Source organism: Gavia stellata, chromosome 31 (assembly GCF_030936135.1).
Source record: "Gavia stellata isolate bGavSte3 chromosome 31, bGavSte3.hap2, whole genome shotgun sequence".
Taxonomy (NCBI): Eukaryota; Metazoa; Chordata; class Aves; order Gaviiformes; family Gaviidae; genus Gavia; species Gavia stellata.
In genome coordinates, this window is record NC_082624.1 from 3,829,426 (window position 1) to 3,855,610 (window position 26,185).

A 26,185-nucleotide genomic window follows, 5' to 3' on the forward strand; every position below is an offset into this window, starting at 1 on the left:
CCTGCAGGGCCTGAGGTATCACACTGCCTCTGACAGTGTTTTTTCAAGTCCAAGAGCAAGCCATTCAAGTTTGCACCTTATTTTTCACTTCTGTGAAATAAATGACTGGCAAGGACAACCCAATCCAATCAGTTAGTGGAAAAGACATGCCCAAAGGCACAGCCTGGAGGTAGGAAATGCAGGCGTCTCGAGTCCTAGACTGGGTCACGGGTACCACACTAGGTCAGGGCACCCCAGGATCCTTTACGGGCACCCCAGCATCCCCACCCCTGCAGTGGTCAGAGCTCTGTTGGAAACGGATGTAGCAACTTGCTCTTATTTGCTAAGCTGCTGAACTAGTTGCAAAAATAACAGGCAAATCATCAGGTCCCGAACAGCATTCCCAAGATTACCTTTTTTCAAGAGTTTTTATTTTTTTGCAACCTCGACTTCTCTCTCCCCTTCTCTGACTCGGTAGGCTGGTTTCTTTCTTTGCCTGTTGCTCTGATATCATAAATCACAGAATCATTAAGGTTGGAAAAGACCTGTAAGATCAAGTCCAACCACCAACCCAACCCCACCATGCCCATTAAACCATGTCCCGCAGTGCCACGTCCACACGTTCCTTGAACACCTAAATCCCACTAAGGGATTCTCAAATCCATCCAGGGTTTTTGAACATTAAAATATACCCTCTGGCTTGGAAAGTCTGTGAGAAACAGATGCTCAGAAGCTGCAGGAATACAGCGTGGAAGAATTGCCGCATGTTGCCCTGTTCAGGTGCTCTTTCCTCAGCATCTGTTATTGGCAGCTGTGGGAGACAAGCTGGACATCTCCGTTTTTGTGCAACACAGCTCCTGCTAGGCTGGTGGAGCGGGAAGGAGAAAAGAAACCCAATGTGGTTGATCAGAATGTGAGTGCTTTAGTGCTGGAGGTTTAGCTGGTGTTCCCTGCTGCAGGAGGGGTCTTCATGTGGAGGTTCGAGCCGGGGCCTCAGGAGACTTGGATGCGATTTCCTGCCTTTGTGGTCTTTGGAGAAGCAGTTTGCTGTCTCTGCACCTTATTTCTCAGTCTGCAAAAGGAGATTGCTGAGAATCATTGCTATCCCCCATCCTTTGATTGCTCTGCTTACCTTGGAGCTTTTCAGATTTGTCACCACCTTCCACCTCCGTGAAGACCTCTGATGGTGCAGTAGTGAGAACAGTGATGTACTAATGATGACTAATAGGTGCAACATGGGAGTAATGATTCCACTGCTTTGCGGTGGAAGCATCGGGCAGATGTTTAACATCTGGAATGGCACTCCGCATGATTCAAATGGGGCTAGCAATGGCTGTCGTGCAGCTTCCTCACAAGACACAGGCATCTTAAACATGGTTCCTGAATGTGAAATGGCACTTTGTTCCAAACGCCCCTCCTCTCCGTCGTGCCGAGGACCGGCTGCAGCCTCCGGCCTGTCTAAATTCAAGCAAAATGGAAGTGGCTGTCAAGTGAAAACCGCGGGTGGATTTTAGCACATTGCTGATGTCAGGTCTAGTCAGGGAAAATGTTCCATTTGGGTCACTTTAATATGCAGTAGGGCTGAGACTGACGTAACTACGTGTAGCAAACATACTTAGGGCTTTATATAGGGTGAATATATCCTGCAGTCACAGACGGAAAAACTCACTTAGGCTGTCTCACCCACTTTCTCAGCTGTCAATGCAAATTTCCTCCTTAGTTACTATCTTTTCATGTGCTTTTCCAGTGCAATTTTAAGCTTTGGCTCTCTGTCCTTTGGGTTAATCCTTTTAATAGGCTTTTATTAAAAACATTTTTAGATCTTCAGCAGTCAAAGCTATTTCCAAATGGATTTAAGGCTTTGATTGCCTCTTGTTTCCTGGTGAAGAAACTAAGGCAAGGTGGAGGGAGTGGAGAAACAAGGTGCTCTCTCAGGCAGCACTGGCCTTTAGCTCCAGGTAAACACGCTTTCTCCATCAAGTGAAGAGCTGGAAACATTTCATAAACTGCATCACAGGAAAAGTCGGTTGCAGGCTTTGGAAACCAGCCGGCGGAGGCCTTCAATGCACAGAGGCTCTGATACTTCCCTGACAGCATGGAGTCAAAAGCTATGCAATATTTCAAGAGAATCTGCCAAATTCAGGATAAATTCTTTGTATTGCAAATGGACTTCCCAGACTACACAGGAGTGTACAGGTTTGCTCTTGCATCAGACCTTTTGAGCACCTTAAAATGTCTCAGATGTAACAAACTTGGGTATCGTTGTGGGTTGTTTTTTTTCTTCTTGAGGGCTACGAGAGCTTTCAAAACCTAAGCCCAAACTGTGAACCCTGTAGGAGCACCACTATCCTACTGGGTAAATCACAAGGTCCTATTTTCCAGGGTCACTGGGGGTGTCTCGGGGATGCTCCAGCCAAGTTGCTGGAGGACTGAATTCCTGTAGCTGAAGCTGAAAGGAGGAATCAATGATCTAGTTTGCTTTAAAACTGGCTGGTAAATGTAGACAGTAAAAAAAAAAAAGGGGGGGGGGAGAGAAGAAGAGGGGGGGAAGGCTTAAGTGACTTGCCAAAGGCCATGCGGGCAGAGCAGTAGCAGAGCTGTGGCGAGGAGGAGGTGCCTGCCCCTTTCCCTGCCTGGCAGGCTGTTTTGCTGCCGTCGGTTTCCATTTGCCCGGGGTCTGTTAGTTGCATCAGTGTCGGTGAAGCATCTGGAGAATGGACGCACCACGTGTAATTTGCAGGACCCTGCACAGCCTGCTGTGATCCCCCTGACTTCAATACCTCTGTGTGCCGCTGATCGGTAAGCAGAGGCCTGCATCTCTTTGAAGCTCTGGGCATTTTTCTTTTCCAAATGATTGAATTTGAGCGAGGGGAGGGGAGGATTCCTCAGGTCTGATGTAACTGTTAGCAGCACCACGTGGCTTTATACATTTTTGACAAGAAAAGGTCTCCTGGAAGCAAGTTATAAAATTTTCAGTAGCTCTTTTGTAATTGCTTGCAACAGCGGATATTTTCCAGTCAGCGTTTGCCTTTGGGCTTGGGTCCTTGCAAGGTTTGTTTGTGCAGCGTCCTCACGTAGGCTCCGAATGTGAAAGCCATTCAACCTTCATGACTCATTTGCTGTCCCAAGTAATGCTTCAGCTGGAGGAGGAACCGAGCCTGGGGAAGCGGTGAAATGCCAGTGTCAGCACGTTGGGATCCCAGCTTTTGCAGCGCCTGCCCAGCCCGGGTGGGGAAGGGATGCCCAGTGGCATGGTGAGAGCCCCGACGTCCTTCCTTGCCAGGGCTCCCACCTCCCTGCACCCTGCCAGCATTGAGGTGGCCCTAGCAAAGCTGAGCTCGGTTCGCTTCCATAGTAGCTGAGACTAAATTAAGGTCTCTGTGCTTCTGCAACAAGCACTTCAATGAATTCAAGTAGCAAAGGAGATTTGTTACATAGCCATTTGTAAAATAATGCTTTTTTTTTTTTTAATGAGAAAAAGCATCCTCTTTCTCAGGATGGATTTGGACAAGGTGGAAAGGTTTGTTTGCTTCCCTGTTGTGTCTTTTCCTAAACAGCTCTTCCCTTCTGCCTCCCTCTGTGTTCAGCCATAACCCTGAACAGAATGGTTTTTATTCCCCACCTCGAAGCTACGCAACCAGTTTCCTTGCAAGCCAGCATCATTCGTGTTTCTTTTATGCTTGCAGAACATGAACATCCAGGTGGAGGACATAAGGATCCGCGCCATCCTCGCCACTTACCGCAAGCGGGTGCCTGTCACAGAGGGTTATGTGGAGGTGAAAGACGAAGGGACCTGGAAGCAGATCTGCGACAAGCACTGGACCATGAAAAATTCCCGAGTTGTCTGTGGCATGTTTGGATTTCCGAGCGAGAGGAAATACAACACCAACGTCTACAAGTAAGAGCAGAGCTTTGTATGAGACACAAGCGTGTTTCTTTGAACACTTGGGGCCTTGTTCAAAAATGCAAATTGTCAAATGACACTGGAGACCTTGAGGTAGAAAAACCTCCAACTGCTTCATTCCTTCAGATCAGATTTTCCTTCTGTGTAAATATTTGAAATGTCAAGCATTTCCTTGTGCAGACAGGGGAGTCGTTTGATCCTCACCGTTCTCGCTGAAGACCTACTGCAGCATCAGTTGTAGAATTTGATAGGTCCTATAGCAAAGATGTGGATAGCCAGCCCAAGAAATCTTTTTGTGTTAGCTACAGCATCGTCATTTCCTTCAGCAGCGATCGGTTTAGGTTCTGTGTTGTGTGCAGGGGGATGGATGTGAGCAAACTGATCATACTCTCCCAGTAAACCTATCGGCTGTAAGCAAATCTGACCGCTTACCCCATCCTTCTGCAGAAAGCCAGCTGTAGGATCAGATCTGGTATGTGCTGAAAGCTCCAGCCGAGTAATCTTGGAATAAAACAGGCCTTTGTTGTGCTTCATTGCCCAGGTTCCTCCTTCCCGCTACTGCATGCAATTCCTGGTCTCACACCTCTCATGACGTGTTTACCCGCATTTACCAGCTGCTCTGGCTCTCACAGAGGTTCACCCTTCATGGGTGTCCAGCTGCCAAATCACCCACAGAGGAGCAGTCTGCCCAGGGGAATATTTCCCAGTAAATCTTCACTGTTGTTTACCCCCGTTCAGCCCCTTTGGCACTGGCAGTTCCTCAGGGACGCAGGCTGGAAGAGCTGCCAGCCACCTCCAGCTGTGTGACTTGCTCTGTCCATTACAGCCTGCTCTGAGCAGAGCCGAGCGCTGAGCTAAAAACCTCAGTCGCATGTCCATGCTGCTGCTCCTGCCTGCGCCTGTGAGATGGTGCTTGTAGAAGGATGCAGTCTGGGGCTGTTGTGATTTCGATGCTGCTTTTTTCTTCCTATAATCGTGGATTGCTTTAAAACGAGGGAAGAAAATAGTGATCCATAGGGAGAATGTGTATTTCAGAGCTGCAGGCGGATCGGTTCAGGCTGTGTTTCCTGTTTCTTGAAAGCCAGGAGCTCTGGTCTTTTCTGTTGTCATTGCTTCACCTTGCGTTTTGTCACCAGCCTTCATCACAGACGTGGTTCTTCCTACACTGTTCCCTAGAAATAACACCCTAAAGCAGATGCAAAACTGTTTAAGTGAAACTCTTGTCTCGTTTCTTTCTTACACCGTGACCCATGGAGTGGGAAAGCGTCAACTGGTTAGGGGGAGAACTGAATTCTCCAGGCAGGAGTTGTGGTTTTCCTGCCCGCTCCTTTTGGGCTGTGCAATTGCTATTTCTGAAAGCTCCCTCTGGAACTGGCTGGCCCCGTTTCATTTCTTTCATTAGCAAGATCGTGATCAATTGAAGAGGTCCTTGGGTTGGAATAGCGTAAAGCCACATAGCAGCACAAAGAATATAAAATAAATAACCCAAGTGGAATTCTGTTTTCAGGCTTCCCAGGGAGATGAGCAGTGAATTAATAACTGCTACCAGACAGTCTCATGTTTTGCCCCGGACACCAGTTAGAGGGGCGTTTGCTCCCATCTGTGCCGCATGTCTCCCTCTAACTCCACTCTGAGATTCCCATCCCCTGCATCAGAGCAGGACAACAGAATAAATTACCTCTAGTAAGACAAAGTAGATTTTTCCTGCTTCTCCGTTGCGGTGTTTCCAAGAAAAGTATTAACTTTAGCAGCTGGAGCCATCTGCCTTAAAAGGGTGCTTGGTTATTGTCCTGTCTCTTGCAATAGTGCACGTAGAGATGGAAAAACTGAGGCACAGTTGTTCAGCATAATATTCAGCAATGTTGAAAATACCATTCACTGGAGCTGGAGTTATGAATATGCAGTGCTTACAAATACCAGGCTTGGAGATCTCTGCTACCGAGCCAGGCAGATTGCTGAAGTAGTCCCAGCATCCTAAAACCTCCCTCACCATTGCTCATTTTCGGCAAGCGGTAACGGCTTGCTGGGCTCCTGCGCCCACAGAAGGATATTTTGGAAAATATGCTGAATGTTATCCCAGGTTGAAAGAAGATGGGGTGTCATTTTATTGGAGGGAAGAGACTTGTAAAACTTGGTCAGCTAGACAGTTTTGTTTGGTTAGCATAGTTTTAAGAGCTGTGTTCTTTCTTGCAGCATTTGCCTTTGTGCTTTGAGTTACTGGCAGACACATCGCATACAACCAGCGCTGCTGGTGAGGGAAACCTCCCAGTTCCGGGCTGGGAACTTTGCTTCACCATCAGGGTACCAGAACGACAGCCACTGTAATCTGCTTGCCTGGGCCATTGAGAGCACTGCTCTCTGCTTTGTCCCGCACACTTTCCGGTCCTGTTCTGTCTTGGAGAGGGAAGAGTTCATCTCTGGCTGGTCACTTGAACTAAACCCTCTCTCCATGTGGTGTGAAGCCTCAGACACGTTCTTCTCGTTTCTCAGGCTTTGCTCTCCCTAATTCATAAATACCATTCTCCCAACAGCAGATCCTTTCCTGCTCCATAGCCGGGAGACGGGCTGGAATCGAGTTTCTGCTGGCCGGGGCTGCGAGTGCCCCCTTCCCACATCCCCGCCAGTCCCACTCCCCACAAACTACAGCTTTGCACACTGAATTAGCTGATACTCTGCTCTGCTTCTGCACAATGGTGGGAGGTGAAATGATTTGCAGATGGATCTTGCTTGAAAGAAAACAACTTAGTTCATTGTTGTCCCGGTGCCAGGGTTTTATTCCTGAATGTAACTTAGACTCTGCAGCTGACAGCACGATTTATGTTAGGAAATGAAACAAATCTCAATGTTGTTTCCATGTTCTTGTTCATTCTTCAAAGTGATTTTATATAGGCACCACTTGTTAACTCCTCCTCCCAATTCCTGCTCTGGTTGAGACAGCAGAGTAGAATTAAATGCATTTTGCTGATGGGGAGAGTAGAAGTTTGTGACCGGAGATGCCTAAGGCAGAGAGATGGACCTGGTGCCTTCTCGAGGCCTTATAGCTTTGTGATTTGTCAAAGAATAGGATGGAGGAGCTCAGCAGTTGCCGGATACTTCATTCAATGTCAGTCTAAACAGCATCTCCCAGTTGAACCAGTCTGCTCACAGCATTATAAATCTGGTCAGATGTGTACGGCGGTTAATTACTTCTGTGCTTGTAGTAGAAATCCTCATGGTTCGGGTTTTCCCTAGCAAAGCCAGGATCTTAAGGGCTTTGGTAGGAGGTGGCAGGTCCGGCTTCTCTTCTGCCTCCCTGAGGCTGAAGACAGCAAACTGGTTAACTTCAGTAAATGCTTGAAGAATTTCTCAAGGGTAGAAACTTTATGCTCACTGCCCTGAAGAGGAGTTCACCAGCTTCTGTTCAGCGTGTTAGGGGTGAATTTTCCCGGCATGTATGTGTGTAATGATTTGTTTTCTGCTCTCCTTGAGTCCTCCCTGACACGTTCTTACATAGCCAGGTTGCTTTAGCTAAACCCTGAGCCACTTCCCACAGCCCTTGGGCTTAACCTATGTCTTTGTTTAAAGCTTATGTGATGAAGGTCTGTCTCTCCTGACCAGTCGAAATGGTTTGGGCTCCAACTTGACCTAGAATTGGCTAAACTCTCACAGCGTGACTGTTCACTCACACCTCTGATCTGAGCAGCATTGCTCTTGCCTGATACCAAAGCCAGTGAGAGGTGGTTAATAAGTTTAAAAAAAAAAAAAAAAGTTAAAAAGTAAATAACAAGAATGCCGTGAGTTTCTCTCTGTAAAGATCATCTGTATTCTGCTTTTTTTTATGTATATTCGGTCTGGGGAAATGAGGCGGGGCTTTCTCTGGCTATTTCTCCCCAGCCTACCAAGGGCCGTTAATACCAACCAGATGTTAATGCCTCGTGAAATTTCCAGGATGAGGTCATTGTTTGCTATTATAAGGCATCCCTGCAATTACTTCTCTAAGACAGGCTGTGTTTCTTGTCTGCTTTGGAGTTCATGGAGCGCTCCGCACATGTCTGCGCAGGGCCCTCAGTGAAAATACTCCTTCAGGTTCTCACTTCCATACCGAGCATACAGACTGAAAGGGTGGTGGGGCAGAGCTGCCTCGTGCTGGGAGAGTACGGAGTGGTGTCGCTGAACGCGGGCGCTTCCGGATGCTTTCCAGTGTGTAACGTGTGCCTGAATCTGCCCCATCACTCTGCAGTCCAAGAGAGCAGTTAACATTCGAGTGGGACCTCGGTGCTGAGCTCCAGCAGTCCAAGGGCAGAGGCTTTCATGGCTTTTTGGTAGATATGTAGTATCCTGGGTAGTTTAATTAAAGGAAGAAAAATCCTCAAGGTTTGGTCCAAATTGAACCGAATATTCTAGCTGAGAAGTGGCTGGCATTTTCTTTCTACCTGCATCCTCCCTGGTTTTACTATTTTTTTTTTTAATTTTTATTCCCCCTTCCTATTTCCCATTCATTTTCTGTTGATTCAGGGTCCCTGACAGCTCTGGTTTGACAGACTTGGAGTTTGACAGCCGGTGTTTTACCCGCAGGAGAGGCAGGTTGCCTGTCACTGCTCCATGGGATAGATCTCAGCCCTGCCCCATCCTCTGTCCTTTCCAGCTCAGCGTTTACTCCCTATCACGTGATGCAATTGCATCTCCATCTCCAGCCCGGCTGTATTTGGCCCTAACCTCAACCCAGAGAAATTTGGTTCCAGAAAGGATTAGTCAGTGGCCGCGAGCCGTATGAGCCTAGACAACTGCTGAGCTCGTCAGCAAAGCTTAGCAAGCAGAAGGGGAGAAGATAGTCCCCTCAATCATCTGAGACTGTGCAAATTAGCCCATGCGGCACCACCGAAGGGCATCAACTGGGAAAATCTTGACCTGTCCAGTTTAGTTTCAAACCAACAACCTCTGAAAGGCTCTTTGTCCCTTTACCAGACCCTGTTCAGGCTCTCTGTCCTGCAGGGACGTGCTACAGTTAATGGGAATTGGTGATCTTTCTCCCAGCAAGTTCCACCCACCTTGCTATGCCATTTATCACAGCTAATCCTTGGATCACCAGGGCTGCATGGCAGCTAGTCCTGGAATAAGGAGCAGCACCGGGATCTCGCAAAGCCACGTCAAGATCGCAGCAGGGCGTTGGCTCCTCTGCGCCTTGACTTTTTTTTAACTTCTAACATCTCCCTTTTGATAATGATCTGACCTATATTTTTGTTTTGTTGACTATTTTAGCTCCGATACAGTTGTCTGACAGCCTTGCGATGCAGTTAGGATGAAGCTGGGTTACTTTCTTTTCTCGTTTATCACACACGCCCCTTCCCCCTTAGGAGTCCCTGGAGCACCTCCAGGCCAGTACTACAGTTTGGGAGCAAGAAGCAGAAACTGCTGCCAACCTCCTCTGCTGTGAACACGTCATCAAGGGAATTGCTCTTGCTCTCGGAAATTGCTTTCAGCCTCACAGTTGTTAACACTGCAGCTTTGAGAGAAGCCGGAGAGCCGTGGCTTTTTCCCAGCCTGCCATCTTCTCACAGCTGATGGGTGATGGCCAGCAAAGAGAACAGCTCGTTTATGGGGAGAGGTCTTTTTGGGGGCCTCTCTAGTCCAAACTCACCAGCGTTATTTGCACAGGCCCTGTTTGTACACAGCCTTTTGAATCGCTGATCTCTGACCCCCGCATAATGTAGGGATCTCTATTATGTGTCTCTTCTTCGAGCGCGTAATTGTTGCTCTAGCTGCACTGTGGATTCATACTCTGATCTTTAGCTTAAGCAGATGACCTATTTACTCCCAAGTGACACCTTAACAGAGAGTCATTGTGCGTATGGATGGATCAGCCTTCAAATAATGCTGTTCAATCCTCGTTTCAAGGCTCTTTTTCCCAAATGTAGCACATGAGTGCAGTTTTTATGGATTCCTAGCTTTTCTTTTTCTGTTCTCTTTTATTCCTTTAAGGATGTTTGCCAGCAGAAGGAAGCAGCATTACTGGGCTTACTCGATGGACTGCAGTGGGAATGAGGCTCATATCTCCAGCTGCAAACTGGGCAATCACCTCAATGTGGATGCAGAGAAGAACGCGACCTGTGAGAACGGGATGCCTGCAGTAGTCAGCTGTGTCCCTGGACGTGCTTTTGCCCCCAGCAGCCACAGTGGCTTCCGAAAAGCCTTCAGGCAAGAGGTGAGCAGGGATTGAATGCAAGGTGTCAAGTAGGAGAAGCCTGGGGGTGTAACTATTCACCGTCGGTTATCAGCTGTAGGATGTGTATGGCCATAGCCACAAACCAACCTGTTGTCCAAATGTCCCTGCTTTGTATTCCTTTCTTGCTACAAGCTCCGCTGACTCTCTATCCTCACGAATACATGGTACCTTGCCTCCGTCTGCAGGCTCAGAAGGGTGGGAGACCAGCTCGCCGCTGCAGCTGGCAAGGCTGTGAGCAAGTAGTAAGAAAATACATTTGTCACGTTTCTGTTTGAGCTGTTGTGTTGAAGCCAATTGAACGCACGCCCAGTTGCTGCCGGGCTTTGCTGTTTCACAGTCACTTAAATACTGCTGGGTTGTTTCTCCCGTAGAGGTACGAGGGAATAAGCTGGCATTTCCGCTATCCCTGTGTCTTCTGCAAAGAAATGCCCTGAGAGGCTGGGAAAACACGGTCTACAGGAAAGGTTGAAAAAGAAGCTGTGCTTGTTTAGTCTAGCAAGGCTGAGTGTAGCGTAAAAAAATCTCAGATATGTAAAAGGCTGTTGTAAAACAACCCTGGAGTCGGTTGTTCTTGGTGTCGGTGGGGCGACTGCATGTGAAAGAACAGCTTAACTTGCAGCAAATGCGTTTTAGGTTGATGCTAACAGAAATTTTCCAGCTGTAAGGTATGGACAGCCTTAGGATGCAGGGGTGATCTCAAGGTCTGGAGGCCCTTAATGCTGGGTTAGAGGGGGTTTTTTTGCAGGGTGCTGTGGATCCTGCCTATAGCCCTTGGCTGTAGCCTGCATCCCCCAGCCCTATGCCTCTGTGGCTTTAGGAGAGGGCTTTCTCTTGGCACCTGAGAAGACCCCAGTCCGCACCTCCAGACACTGCTGTCACGGGAATAGTGCAGTCCTGTCCGTGGGTTCCTTGCCTGGAGTCCAGGCACTTCTCTGCACGAGAGCTTGCAGGATCTAGGCCTCGAAGGTGAAAGGTCTTGTAAATCATTACTAATCTTCTAAGCCATGCGCACTGCCAAGTAATTCCTTAAGCCTTTGTGTAGGCTTTGGATGTCCTTCGTGTGACCCCAGCCTGGAGAACTGTATAAGCTTCCAGTTTTAAAATTTAAGGTTGTTTTTTTTCTCTCAGACTCCGCACAAATCGCGTGGTGTTCCCATACCTAAGGTTTGGCTCCCACCGCAACAACACCTCTTTCGGGTGCAGCAGCTGGCGGGTCTCTCTGCTTGGTACTGGGGAAAGCTGTAAGCGATGTATAGCGGGTGACTAATAGAAATAGAAGAAGAATAGAAATTAATGGCACTGGACCTGCCGCTCAGCTGTGTATTTCTGACTGTGATCTTCCAGATCGCTCATTCCACTAGTCGTAACTGCAGCGGACAGATAGTTTTTACGTGGCTTGAGTTCCATGTCGGTCTCCTCGGTTAACCCGGGACCCCTGTCTGGAGATCTGTGCAGCAAATGAACCCATCTAGCGGCTGAACCACAGGCAGCAAGCGGACGAGGGCCGTGCGCTAGCTGGCTCCGTGCGATTCCCAAGCTTCCTATAAGGCTTCCAAGAGATGCGAGATGAGAATTGGGTTGTTGAATGTCCAGCTGCTCCTGCGTGCAGCAGCACTCCTCTGCTGCGGAACTGCTTGTGTGGAAAAAAGGCTCCTAAATCCAAGCACTAAAACTGCAGAGAACTGAGATGTCTCTTTTTATTCTCTGCCCACGTATAGGGATGTGAGAAACATATGTCTATGCGTACCGTAAGTCTTAGCGGATAAAGATCTCCTTTCATCCAGCACTTTTTAGCCTTTTGTATTATGTGGTGGTTGTTTTAAAGTGCCTCAGGGTAATACTTTTTGGGCCACAACTTACCTTACGTGCTGTAAATAAGAGCTGTAAAGAAAAGCATGCGTCGTTCCTAGGCAGTGGTAACACCACTTCTGCGTCTTCCAGCAACCACTGGTGAGGCTGAAAGGGGGAGCCAACACTGGCGAAGGACGAGTTGAAGTGCTGAAAAACGGGGAGTGGGGAACGGTTTGCGACGATAACTGGAACCTGGTGTCAGCCAGCGTGGTGTGCCGAGAGCTGGGCTTCGGGAGCGCCAAGGAGGCAATAACGGGCGCAAGGCTCGGGCAAGGTAAGAGCGGTGAGAGCTGCCGGGACCGTTTGTGCCTTGTCCACCTCCGAGAACCCTTTCATGATTCAGGGCAGAGCATATTTTTACTGGGATGTTTGTTTTGGGGACCAGGAATTTATTCTCTACCCTTAATAAGTCTCTTGAGTCCAGGAGCTTGAGGCTGAACTGGAATACGTGACTTAGAAAAATCTTGAGATTCCTTGAAAGAAGTCTAGTGATGATGAGTTTAACCTTCCCCTCAGACAGCTGTTCCAGTAATTACTTCTTCATTATCACATCCGTTGCTCTCAAATTCTCTTTGAGTTCTCTAGATCCACATCATGGTGCAATGCATTACTAGAAGGTTCCTGGCAAAAATGGGTCCTGGATTCAGACTTCAAACACTCTCCAATTTAAGACCAGAGCATTAATTTAGCCCATTATAAATAGAAGGGCCTTTGAACAGTGCAGAGCCAGGTTTGGGTTTGGATTTCCTGTATTTGGGAGTTGGTTTAAATCCCAAACTGTGGTAAATGGTAACTCAAAGCCTAACGTACGCCCTCTCAAACCACCTTCTGATTCACACGCCTTGTTCCCACAGTATAAACCCTAAAGAAAATTACACCAAACTAAACCCTTTATTGTGAAACTAAATGAATGGGTGAAATTTCTTCAGCCCCGCACGGCTTGGAGAAGGGGAGGGAAAGTAACAACACGTGTAAAGTACGGTGGGGGCGTCCAGAATCTGGAAAGCTTTAAAATGTGACCTATCCCTTGGATTTGCCAAAAAAATCTTGCAGTGGGATGCAGGGAGCTGCTGATGTGTTTAGCTGCATCTAGGAAAGAGCGTAATCATCGTGGGGGGGAAGCGGCTGCCACGTGAGGGAGGAGAACACGCCGTTCCCTGCTGTCTCCCGCAGCCTGGAAACTCTTAGCAGCGGCTGCTGAATCCCACATGCTTTCCTTTCTTTTACTGTTAAACACTGGCAATCAATCATTGCGCCCTGTCAAAACTGTCCTCAGTAACTCCCTTCAGCAGGCAGATCGTCAGGTTGTGGTAGGAAAAGGAGCTCTTTTGGCCCAAACTCACCTTCATGCTCCCGGTGCACAGTTAAGCTCTGTGTCCATGCGCATGTTTACGCTTTGCTTTGTTACAGCTGCATCTCGGGGAATTTGCGTGTTCAAAGACTAATTTGAAGGACTGGTCGTTGCCATGTTGGAGATTTAATTTCACAGGGTAAAATGCGTAAAGATGGGCCACACGTTAAATCAGGGTGCCGTGTATAGAAGTCCCAGTTAAGACGGCAACCTTTGGGAGATATGAGTGCCTAACACAAAGAGTTCAGGGTATGGAGAAGATGATCTATTCTCCCTTTTATAGATGGGCAACTGAGACCCAGATTAAACAATTTATCGTTATTCACACAAGAGTCATCTGAAAGGAAGATGCTGAGCCCAGATCTCCCGAATGTGTTGTCCACTGCAACGTCCTGGGAGGGAGAACATAGACTAAAACCTCAAGCAGTAGGTGAATGTATGTGTTCTATATACAATCCTAATCCTGGTCTTATGCTAAAGGGAATGGCATGGGAGGAACCATAATTTTCATCACCACATTTCAGCACATACAGCGATGCAGTTTGGCTACATTTCAGTGCCTGGGATAGCAGCACTTACTGCCTCCACTTATCATAAAAGAACTTCCCCGAGAAGAGCAAATGTGCCAGGGTTACGTGGGTCAGCACCGTGGCCCTGCCCTCCTGCTTTGTCATTTCATTGGTATGACTTTGTCGGCCTGTTTCGGTGGAGAATGTTGGACTGGATCCATCCTGCGTTCTTGGTGCATCACCGTCCAATTCTGGTCAGCATCAAGGCTTTCCTCCTCCTCGAAGTGTTCGGTGGCTTGCAAAATGAGTAGGTCAGTGTCACCATTTCCAGATGGAGACCACAAACAGGATTTTAATAAGAGAGGAGCAAAAAAAATGCTAGCTACGCATTCCCCAGCGGCCTCAGCCTGGGAGTCTGCTCCCACATCGTATAGATCCTGTGTGATGGGTGGATGTAGGGCTGGCCGAAGTGCTAAGGTGCAAAAGGTGGCCAGAGCCAAATTAATTCTGTGGATGAGATTGAACCCAGTACATCTACATCTCTGCCTTTGTTGTTCTTGCTGCTGTTGTCAAAGAAGGCTCCAGGGTACATCCTGACTCATTCCAGCAGACAAGTGTGGAAATAGGCTAGAGAGCATTTTTTTTTAAATTTTTTTCTGTTTTCCCTGTGCCTCAGCAGAAGTCTGAGGAGGTGAGGGGTTCACCAGACAGGTCGTTAAACTGTCACCCACGGTTAGGTCTCTGAGTCATAGGTGTGCTGGCTGCCACACAGTTAGAAGGGCTCCAGATGGCAGCAGGAAGAAGCCTTTAAGCAAAAGGATCCCACCTACCTGTTAATAAACCAATTACATTTTCCTGCCTTCCAGAGTCAGCCCTTTGCTTTGAACTAAAAGGAGCAGGTTTGAAGTTGGGTAAAATTTTCCTTTCTGGAGGAATGATCAGAAGAGGGTTCGTGGTGAGGCAGCGCGTGCCCGGGAGGAGGCTGTTGGTGAGAGCACAGTTAGTGGTTCTGCCACTGTCTAACGGTGGGAAATTTGTGTCATCTCTGAGTGCAGACGAAGGAACGGAGCCAGCAGCCAGGATGTCATTTCCATGGTCTGTTCTCTGCTGATTTGAATGCTCTGAGACAGGTACAGCTCTTTGGCTCTGCAGAGCCCTCATCACTTCTGCTGTGATGAGAATAGTGTTGCAGGAATGAAGAATCAACAGTTGCTGTCAGAAACGGTAAGAAAACAGTTGCTTTTCTACCTCTGTTACCCAGATGGGTCAGCCTGGCCTCTGGCAGCCTACCGCTGTGCGTACCGACAAGGGGAACTCCAAACCGAACACCTGTATCTGGTGTTGGTCAACCTCCTCCAGCTGATGGGAAGGGCTGGAGAAGGGTATCGGTGGGTGGATGCTGCTTCCTTGGAAACTTCTGTGGCTTTTGCATTTCATCACCACCAGCATCGTGCTGCTCCTGGCTGCTGAGCAGAAACGGGCGCGCGTGCGGTGCCTGGCCAAGGGCTGCAGTGAAGAGCACAGCATCTGCCAGTCTTTTGATTACGGCAAGTCCGGAGAGAGCACGTTGATAGTAAAGGTCAGAACTGTTTTTATTCTCAGCCTCCCATCTCCGAAAGCTTCCTAGAAACTGCCGGAGACCAGAGGTTCTACATCTGCTACTTGTGAGGATCTCCTGTCAAAGCTGTCCAGCGTGTTTCCACCAGCAATTACTCATGGATTATATTGGGCTCCAAGAAGGACTCTGGTTGTTCTTCTGTGATGAAGATCATCTGCTGGAACCTCTGATTCGTCCCCCCCGAAAACTTCTTTCTAACCAGCTTTGGGCTCCATTTGGAAACAGGACCTGAGGGCTTTATAGGCAGGATTATTGCCTTCTCATATGTGTCTCTCTCCTCTTGCTGTGCCTCTTTGGTGGAAATGACAATTGTCTGCTGCCACTTGTCCAGAGAGGAACCAAATTATTCAACTTGGCTCCCAACAGCTTGCGACCGTTCTCTGCAGCATGAAATGATGTTCACTCTCTTGTTTCCATCAGTGTTGTTGGAGTCTGTAACGCACACACCTGCCCGAAGTGTTTCACTGACTTCTCACACGTCCCCGTGGTGTTGTTTTGTTGTCCCAGCAAACGTGTCTATGTCCCATTTAAATGTCAGGGCTTGACTGGGAGCAGATTCCAGCATACAGACCCAGCCAAAAGGTCATAATCTGTGAATTTGTAAATTATGTAACAATGGAAACTTGGCTTTTTCTGTGGTTCTTGCTTGCTTGAGTCCCAGAGACTACTGGAAAGAATTTAACGGTAAAATTGTTAATAATAATCTTGCAGCTTTTTGTTTTATTTTTACAAGAAATGACTGGAATTTTTTCAGAATTACTGTGTTTTGAATGCTAGAGGCCAGTGTGATGTCTGCAATGTATTAATAAACCGTTATTGGATATTTATTCACTGCATAGAAGCATGGCAGAAGGTAAGGACTCTTTTTTTCTTCTTTGCCTCCCCAAGGCATGGGGCCAATTCATCTAAATGAAATCGACTGTACGGGCTTTGAAAAATCAGTCACGGACTGCAAGTTCAACATGGAGTCGCAGGGCTGTAACCACGAAGAGGATGCTGCTGTGAGATGCAACGTTCCAGCGATGGGTTTCCAGAACCAGGTGAGAAGCCAAGTGAGATCCGGATGCGAGTGTCGTAACAAGGCGTTTTCATCCTGGAACATCGTCTGCCCTCCCTTGCTAAGCAGTGCAGGGCATCCGGGTAGGAATCGTTTCACGTAAGCCGTGCCTATTCAGTTTAGATTTTAACATCTGCGTTATGTTAGGCGGGAGGGCAAATAAGGACGATGCTCCCTTTTTGTACTGAGTTTTGAGCTCCTCCCAGTATGACAGGGCTTATAAATGAGTGAAGTGCCACTTCAGCTGCAACCCGTGCAGTCCAGTGGCCCTGTAAAGCTGGTGCATGTCCCTATTGCAACGGGATCTTGGTTGGGTTTCGCAACAGTGGTACCTGGGTGGCTGCTGCTGCTATAGGTGCTGCTGTCGTCTTTGCCACGTGGGGCTTTAAAACTAACTGCGCGAAGTAGACACAGGTTCCTCTGAGTAAATGCTCCTGCCAAAGGTCCAAAGGGAGTGGAGGCGGGGAAGCTTTCGTAGGGAGCTTGTTTCTCTCTTGCAGCTGGTACAGGATGCTTTCAGATGCCGGGCTTGGCTAGGCTGATTCCCGTCCACAGTGGGAGAAGAACCGAATGGCATCAACTGGTCTGCTAGCAGCTGAACTGAGGTTTCTGGGCTCAGTGACTTTAACCACAAGCCTTGAAAAGACCCCGAGTGTTGCTTGCCCAACTGTTGCATCTTCCCTATAAAGTTTGCTATGACGTTTATTGACACAGGAGTTTTTATGCCCTGCAGCTGCGTCTGAGCGGCGGCCGCAACCCATACGAGGGCCGGGTGGAGGTCCTGGCAGAGCGCAATGGCACTCTGAAGTGGGGCACTGTCTGCAGTGAGAACTGGAGCACCGTGGAGGCCATGGTGGTGTGTCGGCAGCTGGGCCTGGGGTTCGCCAGCCATGCCTTCCAGGTGAGTCCCGTGCCCTCCCGTGCGTGTGTTTCGGATACAGTGGCTTGCGTGTGGTTGAGTAGGGGCTACTGGAGGAGGAGGAGGAAGGCTTATTAAAAAGAAAAACAAACCACAAACCACAGCATTCAGCTTCAAAGCATTAGCTGGAGAGACCCTGAAGGTTAAACCTCGTTGCACAACAGCCATTGGGGGAAATTCAGAGCAGAAAGAGCTCTTGCAGCCCTGGGCAAAGCTGCTGTTTTTGTACTGCTCAGGGCTCGGATTTCCTGGGAAGCCTGACTCCCTTAGCCCTGCTTGGGCTGGTGGTTACACGCCACTTCTTGTCCCTCCCTGAGTCAGTGGGGAGTTGAACTCCTCAGGCTGACTGAAGCGTGGAAGCCAAGTTCAACCTGGTGTCAAATCACTTGAAAACAATTTGATTTTGCTCCTGTAGTTACTTCTCAGTGCAGTGTGTACACCAGTGCGCAGTGGAGCCGTATGCTAGCTCCCCAAATTGTTTGTATTTCTTGCTCCTTTAATGACGACTGCCCTAAACCCTCCCTGCTTGCACACGACTAAGAATGGCATTTAATAAAGGGATAAAAGCAACCAACTAACAAGCTCGGGATAACCACAAAGGAATAGAGTGTTCTTTCCCAGCGAAGCTCTTTGGCGCAGTGAACGGCAGCCTGCTGTGCGGGCTGGAGGAAAGCAAGCAGCAACCGTAAGAGCTGGAAGGAGGGGGGACAACGGCTTCCCACCCAGTTCCCAGATGGACAAATAGCATCAGGTGTAAGTAGCTGGTGCAGGGCAGTAACCCTGGTGCAAGACACTCCTCTGTACCAGTACCTCCCTCAAGGATCACAAGGTGAAAGAGGGGCGGGCAGACCTAGGTGTAATGGTAGCATTTGAAAGGAAATGTATAGCCTCTGGGCCTTTATTGCAGCTCCCAGACACTGGGAAAATGGGGATTTGGGCTCCTCAGATAAGCTGGTTTCTCCCTAGGACAAAGTGTGGTCCCCTGCCAGAGCTTGCTGGCTTGCTGTGCTCTGGAAGCGCAGCCCCTTTGAGGCATTTCAACTGAGAATCGACAATCTCCAGCAGCTTTGGGGAAACTTAGGCTCAAACAGCCACTGAATAAATAAACTTCATGTGTGTTTATATAGATGGAAACCTGCACACAGAAAACAGCCTTAGATCAGTTCTAGAAAGAAAACTATTTTCCCCAAACAATTTCTGGAAATCGAGAACTTGGGCAAACAAGTAAAATGTGGTTGCAGGGAGCAGAGGCTGGCCCCGTTCTCCACACCCAGGGTCCCGTCAGCTGTGCTGTATTTTCGTGCGGTGTCTGGCCTGCTCAGCGCTCGGATGCAGCCGGCTCTGCTGGGCTGCAGCGATAAACCCAGTAAGAATTAGCATCTCTGCTGACTGCCTGCTGGTTTTGTGCAGGGGGGAACGAAAAGCCTTGAAATGACGTAGCCTCAGCATCGTCGGGGCTGGTTGTTGCCTACTGAGAAAGCGGCAGATATGGACAGTTAAAACTCTGCCTGGAGAGCGCAGTCCTGCGATGAGTTTGCCTTTAAGGAGTGACCAAGCCGGGATGCAGGAGGACACGCTGGGCTCATGGGCAGGCAGCTTCCAACCAATTTAACCATTACCCGTGGCCAGAGAGGGGATCTGCAGGTCCCCGAGGGACACACTGGGGTCGGATACCTAGGAGGTAGAAGGCTGGAGCTGCCCATGCCGCTTTTGTAGCAATCCCCCCGTGCAAGCTGGTTCCTCCAGCTGATTTGCCTGCGTAGCTGCCAAGCAGAGCGCAAGAGCTGAGGATAGCCACGTACCTTGAACGCTGGCCTTTCCAACTGCCTGGCTCTACTGACGTGGCCCTGAGAGTCCAGCAAGAAAGAAGACATTTTTTCCTTTAGCAGAGACTGCTGGTATTTAGAACAGAAAAAGCCCTTATGCCCATCCCGGCTGCACCAGCTACATGAGCATAAAGCTACACTGTGTAGAACAGGGCAGCCCTGTGTGCATGTGTGCAAAGAGTGCTGCTAACAGGGTTAACAAACAGCCTGTTGCAATGGAAGCAATGGTACAGATGGGTTTTCTTTTCCTGGAAACGTGCTCCCAGTTTTGACGCTAACAGGTCTGATTTTTTTTTTTTTTTTTCTTCTTTCTTCCCTCCCCTTCTCCCAAGCTTTGCAGTTGCAGCTTCATCAGTGTTTAGTGCGCTTAGTTTTGTGAGTGGTGTCATGTTGTGAGTTAATTTTCTGTCATTCCCACAAGTTTTGTAAAACTGGGTGATGAAGTGAGGAGGGTTTGAACCTCCGTGAATCTCTCCTCAGAACCAAGAGATGCAGACCCCCTTAGTCCTGCTACTCCTCAAATGCCCTGTTTCCACTGGCATTTCCAGCATGGCTGTTAATTCTGCCTCCCCTCCTTGTGCAAGCAGGCCCTCTGGCATTACCTGTGGCCCTCCCAAGTGCACAGATGGCACAAGACAGATGTGGTTTAATTGCTGGGCATCTCTCCCAAAGGCACAGCCTAGACGACTTAAACCAGCCTTGGGGATTTATCAGCTGGATGGGCAGAGCAGGGTGGAAAAGTGAGTTTACAGCTGGATTAAAAACAAGCAGAGATTTAAACCAGCTCAGAAACAAGGAGAGAGAATTGCTTGACACTGATCAGATGTACAGGGCAGGGAACGTGGTCAACCTGGGTTTTAATTTTTAATTCCAGTCCCAGCCTTCTGCTTAAACAGACTTGGGCTCATTCCCTGAGTTGCTCTGCTCCAGCATCCTTTGGCAAGATCCATCTCCTTAATAGCGTGGGCTCTTGTATTGATCTTCCCTGGAAGGTGAATGCAAGTTACAGGGGGATGAATATTCCCCCAGCAGTCCGCTTAACACCAAAGAGTGTGTGAAATGCCTTTTTCTGCCCAGGAAACCTGGTACTGGCATGGAGACATCAGCGCTGACAATGTGGTCATGAGCGGTGTCAAGTGTTCAGGGACAGAGATGTCCCTGGCCCACTGTCGTCACGATGGAGCCGACGTCTCCTGTCCCAGAGGAGGTGGTCGTTTTGGCGCTGGTGTGTCCTGCTCGGAAAGTGAGTAACTCGGGTTTTATTTCCTTTTGGCATAAGTGTTTGCCCGAGATGTGCAGGAGAAACGGGGTGGGCCGTGCTCTGTGCCTTGGATATGTCAGAACAGTGGCAAATTGCTGCTGATAGGGCTGAGAAATAGTGTAAGGAAGGGGCTGGCCTCCGTCTCTAGCAGACACTTGTGGGGTTTTTTTAGGAGCTCATCAGTTCATTTCAAACCTTCCTTCCCCCCTGCTAGCTGCCCCTGACCTGGTGCTCAACGCTGAGCTGGTGGAGCAGACAGCCTACCTGGAGGACCGCCCGATGTTCATGCTGCAGTGCGCACTCGAGGAGAACTGCCTGGCCAGCTCGGCCGTCAACACCTCCATCACTTCGGGGTACCGGCGCCTGCTGCGCTTCTCCTCCCAGATCCACAACAACGGGCAGTCCGACTTCCGCCCCAAGAACGGCCGCCACGCCTGGGTCTGGCACGACTGTCACCGGTGAGTGCCACGAAGACGGTTTTGCACGGTCGGTGCCTCCTTCCATCCCTTTCTGCTGCCCGGGGGGGGGCAGTTCTGCCATGGGGAGGAGTACAGGGCTGAAATGCTGGAGCCACGGCTGCGGAGCTGGGACCTGTGTTAGGGCGGCTGTGATCCTCTGACAGCAGAGAAACCAGCTTATTACAGTAGGAATTATAGTTAAGAGCTGGTATGTCGACAAGGCAGATGCAGAGCTCTCATTGGGAGAGATGTATATGCAAGGGCAGCATGTACACAGGAGTATGTGTACGTACAGACAGAAGGAAGTGTGTGCTATGTACCCGCTGTGTGTAGAAAGCTGCAGCCATCCCAGCTACTTCCCTCACCTGGGAAAGGGCTCAAGAACACGCTGTAATTCTGCATTATTTTTTTTTTTTAAATGCATCTCGCCTCCACTTAAATGTATACAGCTGGGAGATTGTTTTGTGCTTATTTTTGACAAACAATAAATTCACCCCCATAAATGCATCATTTTTCAGGGGGAAGCTGACAGTTTCAGCCAAAGTAAACCAGGGGGAGGAAAGAGAACTGGAACCAAGCCATCCAGATGCTTTGCTTCTGAAATGATGGCTTGTTACAAGGTTGATTTTCTCTTATTTGGGGTAAAAGGGAGCTAAGTAACTCGCAGTGCACGGCTCTTGTCCTGCCACTGTTGTAAGGTTTTTGCTTTGTGAAAACGTTAGAGCAGTAAATTCTCAGATCTAACAGTCCTTTATAGTCTTATAAACACTGCGAGCGAGGCGAGACACGTAGGTAGCGCTGCATCAGTGTCGCAATGCTACTGTGGTCTACAGTGCGCTGCTACTGCTCTGAAGCTTCAGATCGTGGCGTGGGGTAAACGTTGGCTCCGCACCCTGCAGACAGGTCGGGTTGTAATGTTTGCCGTCGGAGGCACAAGCAGAGCTAAAACCTCGGCAGCGCAGAACCAGAGGTAAATAGGCAATGGTGTGGTTAGGGGAGGAGGAAACCCGGACCAGCGCAGCGTGAGCCTTTCCGGCCGGGTTGGGAAGGGGCTGGGGGAATACGTGGGTACCGCAAGGCTTTGAGCACGTCGCAGGCTGGTTACAAAGGAGGGCGCTTGGAGCTCTTCTGGAGAGACTGCCTAAGCGAGGTGGGACTGGGAGAGGATCAGGAAGAGGCCGAGAGCCATCTGTGTGCTTTAAACTGGATGCTGTTTATACAGAGGAGGATGAACTCAATTCCTCTTCAATCTTTCCAGTCTGTAAACACCACAATGTAAACACCTCTTTGAATGATTCAGACATATTTCAGAAACTGAGTCAGACTTGAGAACTCAAACTTTTATCACAGGCAGCCAAATTAGACAGCCTCAAAGTCAACAGCTCAGCCACCGCAGAATGCCTCCTCTTTCCTAGCTGCCTCACTCCATCACTGGGAGCTTCTGTTTAGTTGGCATTTGATGTGGAAGTAGAACAAGAATGGGAAAGACCTGTAGCAGGGAGTGAAAAGGGATTAACTTCTGGCAGGTGGCAATTTTATTTTTTTGGTTAGGGGGAAGGCAGGAGGAGGTAAGAAGAAGCCCCCTCTCTGGAGGAAATATTTCCTCCCCTTCCCTCCTTGGTCCTCCTTTGTCTGTAAATATGTGTGCAGAGTGATGCTGCAGTAATGGTGGTTGGAAGTTTTTAAGCCATGATTATTTTTACAGCTGGAAAGGAGATGATTTCTGCACTCTTTTTTTAAAGTCCTAAGCAATGGCTTTTGAATTAGGGCCTGTCTGTGCGGTTGCCTCACTCCTCAGAGCTGAGCTATGCAGACGGGCTCTGGTGTGTCTCAGCGCAGCATTCCCATAGTTGGGGTAGACGTGCAGCAATTTAAGGACCCGCTCCGCTCTCGGCACCCACAGTTGCTCTCTCCTTTGCCGCAATGTGCTCGCGCTGGCGGTTTGCTCCCGATTCCAAGGCTGGGATCAAATTCAATGTGTTGCAGCAGCGTGACCGCGTTTATGAGCCCAGCCCTGCCCACGTGGAGCACACGACTGTGTTTTAGTCGGGTACTTCCATTTGCTCCCTGCTCTGCAAGTCCCATGGACTTCAACTGGACTGAAGCACAGGCTTAATTTTTGCTGAACCAGCAGTGTGGTCTAGAAAAGGTCAATGTTCCCGAGTTCAACATCACCCAAACCCTGCTGTGGTCTAACTTCGCTAGTTAGGGGTCTACGGCACAGATTGCGTGCTCTCTCCTAACTGTCGCTGCGCCCAACGGTGCTGGAGTGTTCCCGAGAGCAGCCCCAGCCCAGGCTGAGTTGACACTAACACTTCCCCGTTTAAAATTATGAAACGTATCATGTGTGAACCCAGCTGTCGGGTTGTTTAGATCTGAGTGGAGTGAGTGCTGAGAAAAGCTGGTTCCATCTGTTGTTAGTTTTCTGCCAATAAATTTACATTCTGCTTCTTAAATAAATAAATAAAAATAGCCAGGTTGCTGGGCTGGGTACGTCCAGCTCTGTTTGCAGCCCGTTGTTGGGGAGCAGGTGAAATATTTCTTGTTCTGGTAAATGACAGGGCCACTAGAAATAATGTCCTGGCTGATGATGGCTTTGATTTTTTTTTTTTTTATTATTCCCCGCCCCCCCCCCCCCCCTTCCTTGCCGTTATAAAACATGGTGTGATCATACAAAGGCTGGGGAAAGGCTCTCCCCTGAAACAGCTTCAGCACTCGATACGTAAATATCTGGCCAGGAGCCAGCATGAAGGCGGCATTAGTGACGGTTCCATGTAGGATTATGCCCTGGGGAATACCTCCCGGCTGTGGTTTCTCCCACTCTTCCTCCTGTAGCACCGCTTGGTCCATAGCACCGCATGTGTTGTTGGGTATTTACCCCCGTGGCCGTGGGGCCGGGAGGTGAAATGCCTGGCCCGAGGGATGCAACAGCACAAAGAGTCGAGTCTGGGCTACTCGCCTCCAAGTCGTCGTGCCCTAGCCACTGGGCCACCTCTGCCGGGGCAGACTGTGCGCCTCTTTAGACCTGGTAGTTAAAGGGGTGTGTTTTCCCTAAAGATAATTCTCCCCATCTGTGCCTTGCAGGCATTACCACAGCATGGAGGTTTTTACCCACTATGATCTACTGAACCTCAATGGCACCAAGGTGGCTGAAGGACACAAAGCCAGCTTCTGCCTGGAGGACACCGAATGCGAAGCAGGTATATTTGCCAGAGCCCTTTCTGCTGGGAATTTATTGCCGTCCCCATACAGGTGACTGGCTTCAAAGACGCTGCCAAAGTCCTGAGCAGGGCTACAATGTGGCCTGACAGAGCCAGAAACCAGTCCTGAGGTTATGTATGTATGGAGTGGTCTCTACAAGTGTAAGAGAATCCCCGAAGGCCCCATATGCTGAGGCTTTCAGACCTCAGCTCCTTACATCCTTACTCTGAGCTGCTCTGAAAACCTGAGTGTGCGTTTTCCGATTCCTGCAAAGTGAGACATTCCAAAGGCGTGGACGGTGGCAGCTCCTCCCGTGCAGTTAAGCAGTACGTGTATTTCAATACAAGACATTAAGCAAGATGCTGTTTCATTAAATCTCATCCAAAACACCGTGCCTGTAGCTCATCACTAGTTGGAGAACAACCCACCCTTCCTCTGATGTGTCCGAGGTGGGAAATTCCCAGCCTGACTTGCTGTGAATCTGACGCTTTGTGCCTTTAACTCTTCTCGTTTAGATGTGCAAAAACAGTACGAATGTGCCAATTTTGGTGAACAAGGAATCACAGTCGGATGCTGGGACGTGTACCGTCATGACATCGACTGCCAGTGGATCGATATTACTGATGTCCCACCAGGCGATTACCTCTTCCAGGTATGGAAGAGGAAAAAAAGGGGGTTTGAGACATTGCTGTTGCTTTTATCTTATTCATTAGGGCTGTCAGGAATGTAACTAACTGCTTTATTTGTACATCTCCTACAATACTATCAATTTCCAATTACAAAGAGATTAGATTCCCAGGATACCTAAAAAATAAAGAATTACCTAACAGGACAACAAAGTGTTCCCAGATCATATACTTCCCCAAGTGAAAAATCATGGCCCATAACCACAGCTGAGAGGTGATAGCCTTAGGAAATCCGCAGCCAGCTAATATTTGATAATCCTACACACTCCACGTGCAGCTGATGATGTTAACACGCAGCATTACGTGTCACATCATACACACGCGCAGCATCCCGCTGTTGTCTTGCACGAAGCTTTTGAGCTGTTTGTAAGCAACGCTCGCTTCGCCTGGGGATTAAACAGTGCTATTCTTGTGCTGGTTGCATGTGGAGTTAAAACTGTGCCTACAGTCTGGTTTGTGGGAGTGGGGGGAATTCTTTGGTTCTAAAAACAGCACTTAAACTGGAGAGGAGGGAAGGGAAGAGGGATTATTTTTGTCTGTACTGCTATCGTGTGAAATGTAGAGAAGGTGTTTGAGGGTGTATCTTGGCACATGGGGGAAGGTGTGATCTTGATCTGGCTTTAATCAAATAGTTTCTGTCTCCTTGCAAAATGAGTTAGTTAGTTTTTTTCTGTTAAAAAAAACCCCAAAGTATTATGGTGTAATGAAAAAGCCAATTCTGTCTCAGTCTGACTAGTGTGTCATATCCAGTCCCCTTTTACGTAAAGTTATGCTGTGTTTCTCCATCACTCCCTAGGTTGTCATCAACCCCAACTATGAAGTTGCTGAATCCGATTATTCAAATAATGTGATGAAATGCAGGAGCCGGTATGACGGGCAGCGCATCTGGATGTACAACTGCCACATAGGTGAGAGTGACTTCTGCAAGGGAAAGTTTAATGACTGCTTCACTGACTCTTCCCTACGAACGCTCTCTGCTTCTGCTGCAATGTGCTTACGTGCCGTTCATCACTTTGTACGTGCTTGGAAAGATGAGATGCTGAGCCCAAACTGCACGCTGGTGCTATTTGCCATAGGCTGTTCAAAGGCAGAATGGCAAAGTGTCTCTGTTACAGGGTCAAGCTGCTACAGGTCGCAAAGAGTAAGGTGGCTGCACAGGAGGGGACGGTTCCTTCCGTAGTGCTGCAGAGCAGCAAGCACAACGCTGGTGAAACAGCTCTCTGTGCAAGATCCAAAAGCAATCCCTCGGGTGTGGTAGAACAGGGATAACAGATGTTCCAGCTGTATCTTTTCTATAAGGAAATGAGCATTTTTCCCTCCCAGGGCTGTCAGACATAAGGAAAGCTCTCGTGCCATTTGAGAA

At 48.8% G+C, this 26,185-nt stretch overlaps 1 protein-coding gene across 2 annotated transcripts in view; it reads left to right on the forward strand.

Moving 5' to 3' along the window:
- Nucleotides 1-26,185, forward strand: part of LOXL2 (lysyl oxidase like 2) — a 41,559-nt gene that overhangs the window by 14,081 nt on the left and 1,293 nt on the right. The window contains exons 3-13 of one of the 2 annotated variants that reach the window (XM_059831435.1): nt 3,666-3,877; nt 9,842-10,064; nt 10,098-10,112; nt 12,027-12,210; nt 16,303-16,454; nt 17,205-17,372; nt 20,294-20,459; nt 20,692-20,935; nt 24,020-24,135; nt 24,652-24,788; nt 25,619-25,730. In XM_059831435.1, coding sequence (XP_059687418.1) covers nt 3,666-3,877; nt 9,842-10,064; nt 10,098-10,112; nt 12,027-12,210; nt 16,303-16,454; nt 17,205-17,372; nt 20,294-20,459; nt 20,692-20,935; nt 24,020-24,135; nt 24,652-24,788; nt 25,619-25,730 — 1,729 coding nt within the window. The remainder of the gene's footprint in view (nt 1-3,665; nt 3,878-9,841; nt 10,065-10,097; nt 10,113-12,026; nt 12,211-16,302; nt 16,455-17,204; nt 17,373-20,293; nt 20,460-20,691; nt 20,936-24,019; nt 24,136-24,651; nt 24,789-25,618; nt 25,731-26,185) is intronic. The other variant, XM_009819242.2, reaches the window with a different exon arrangement.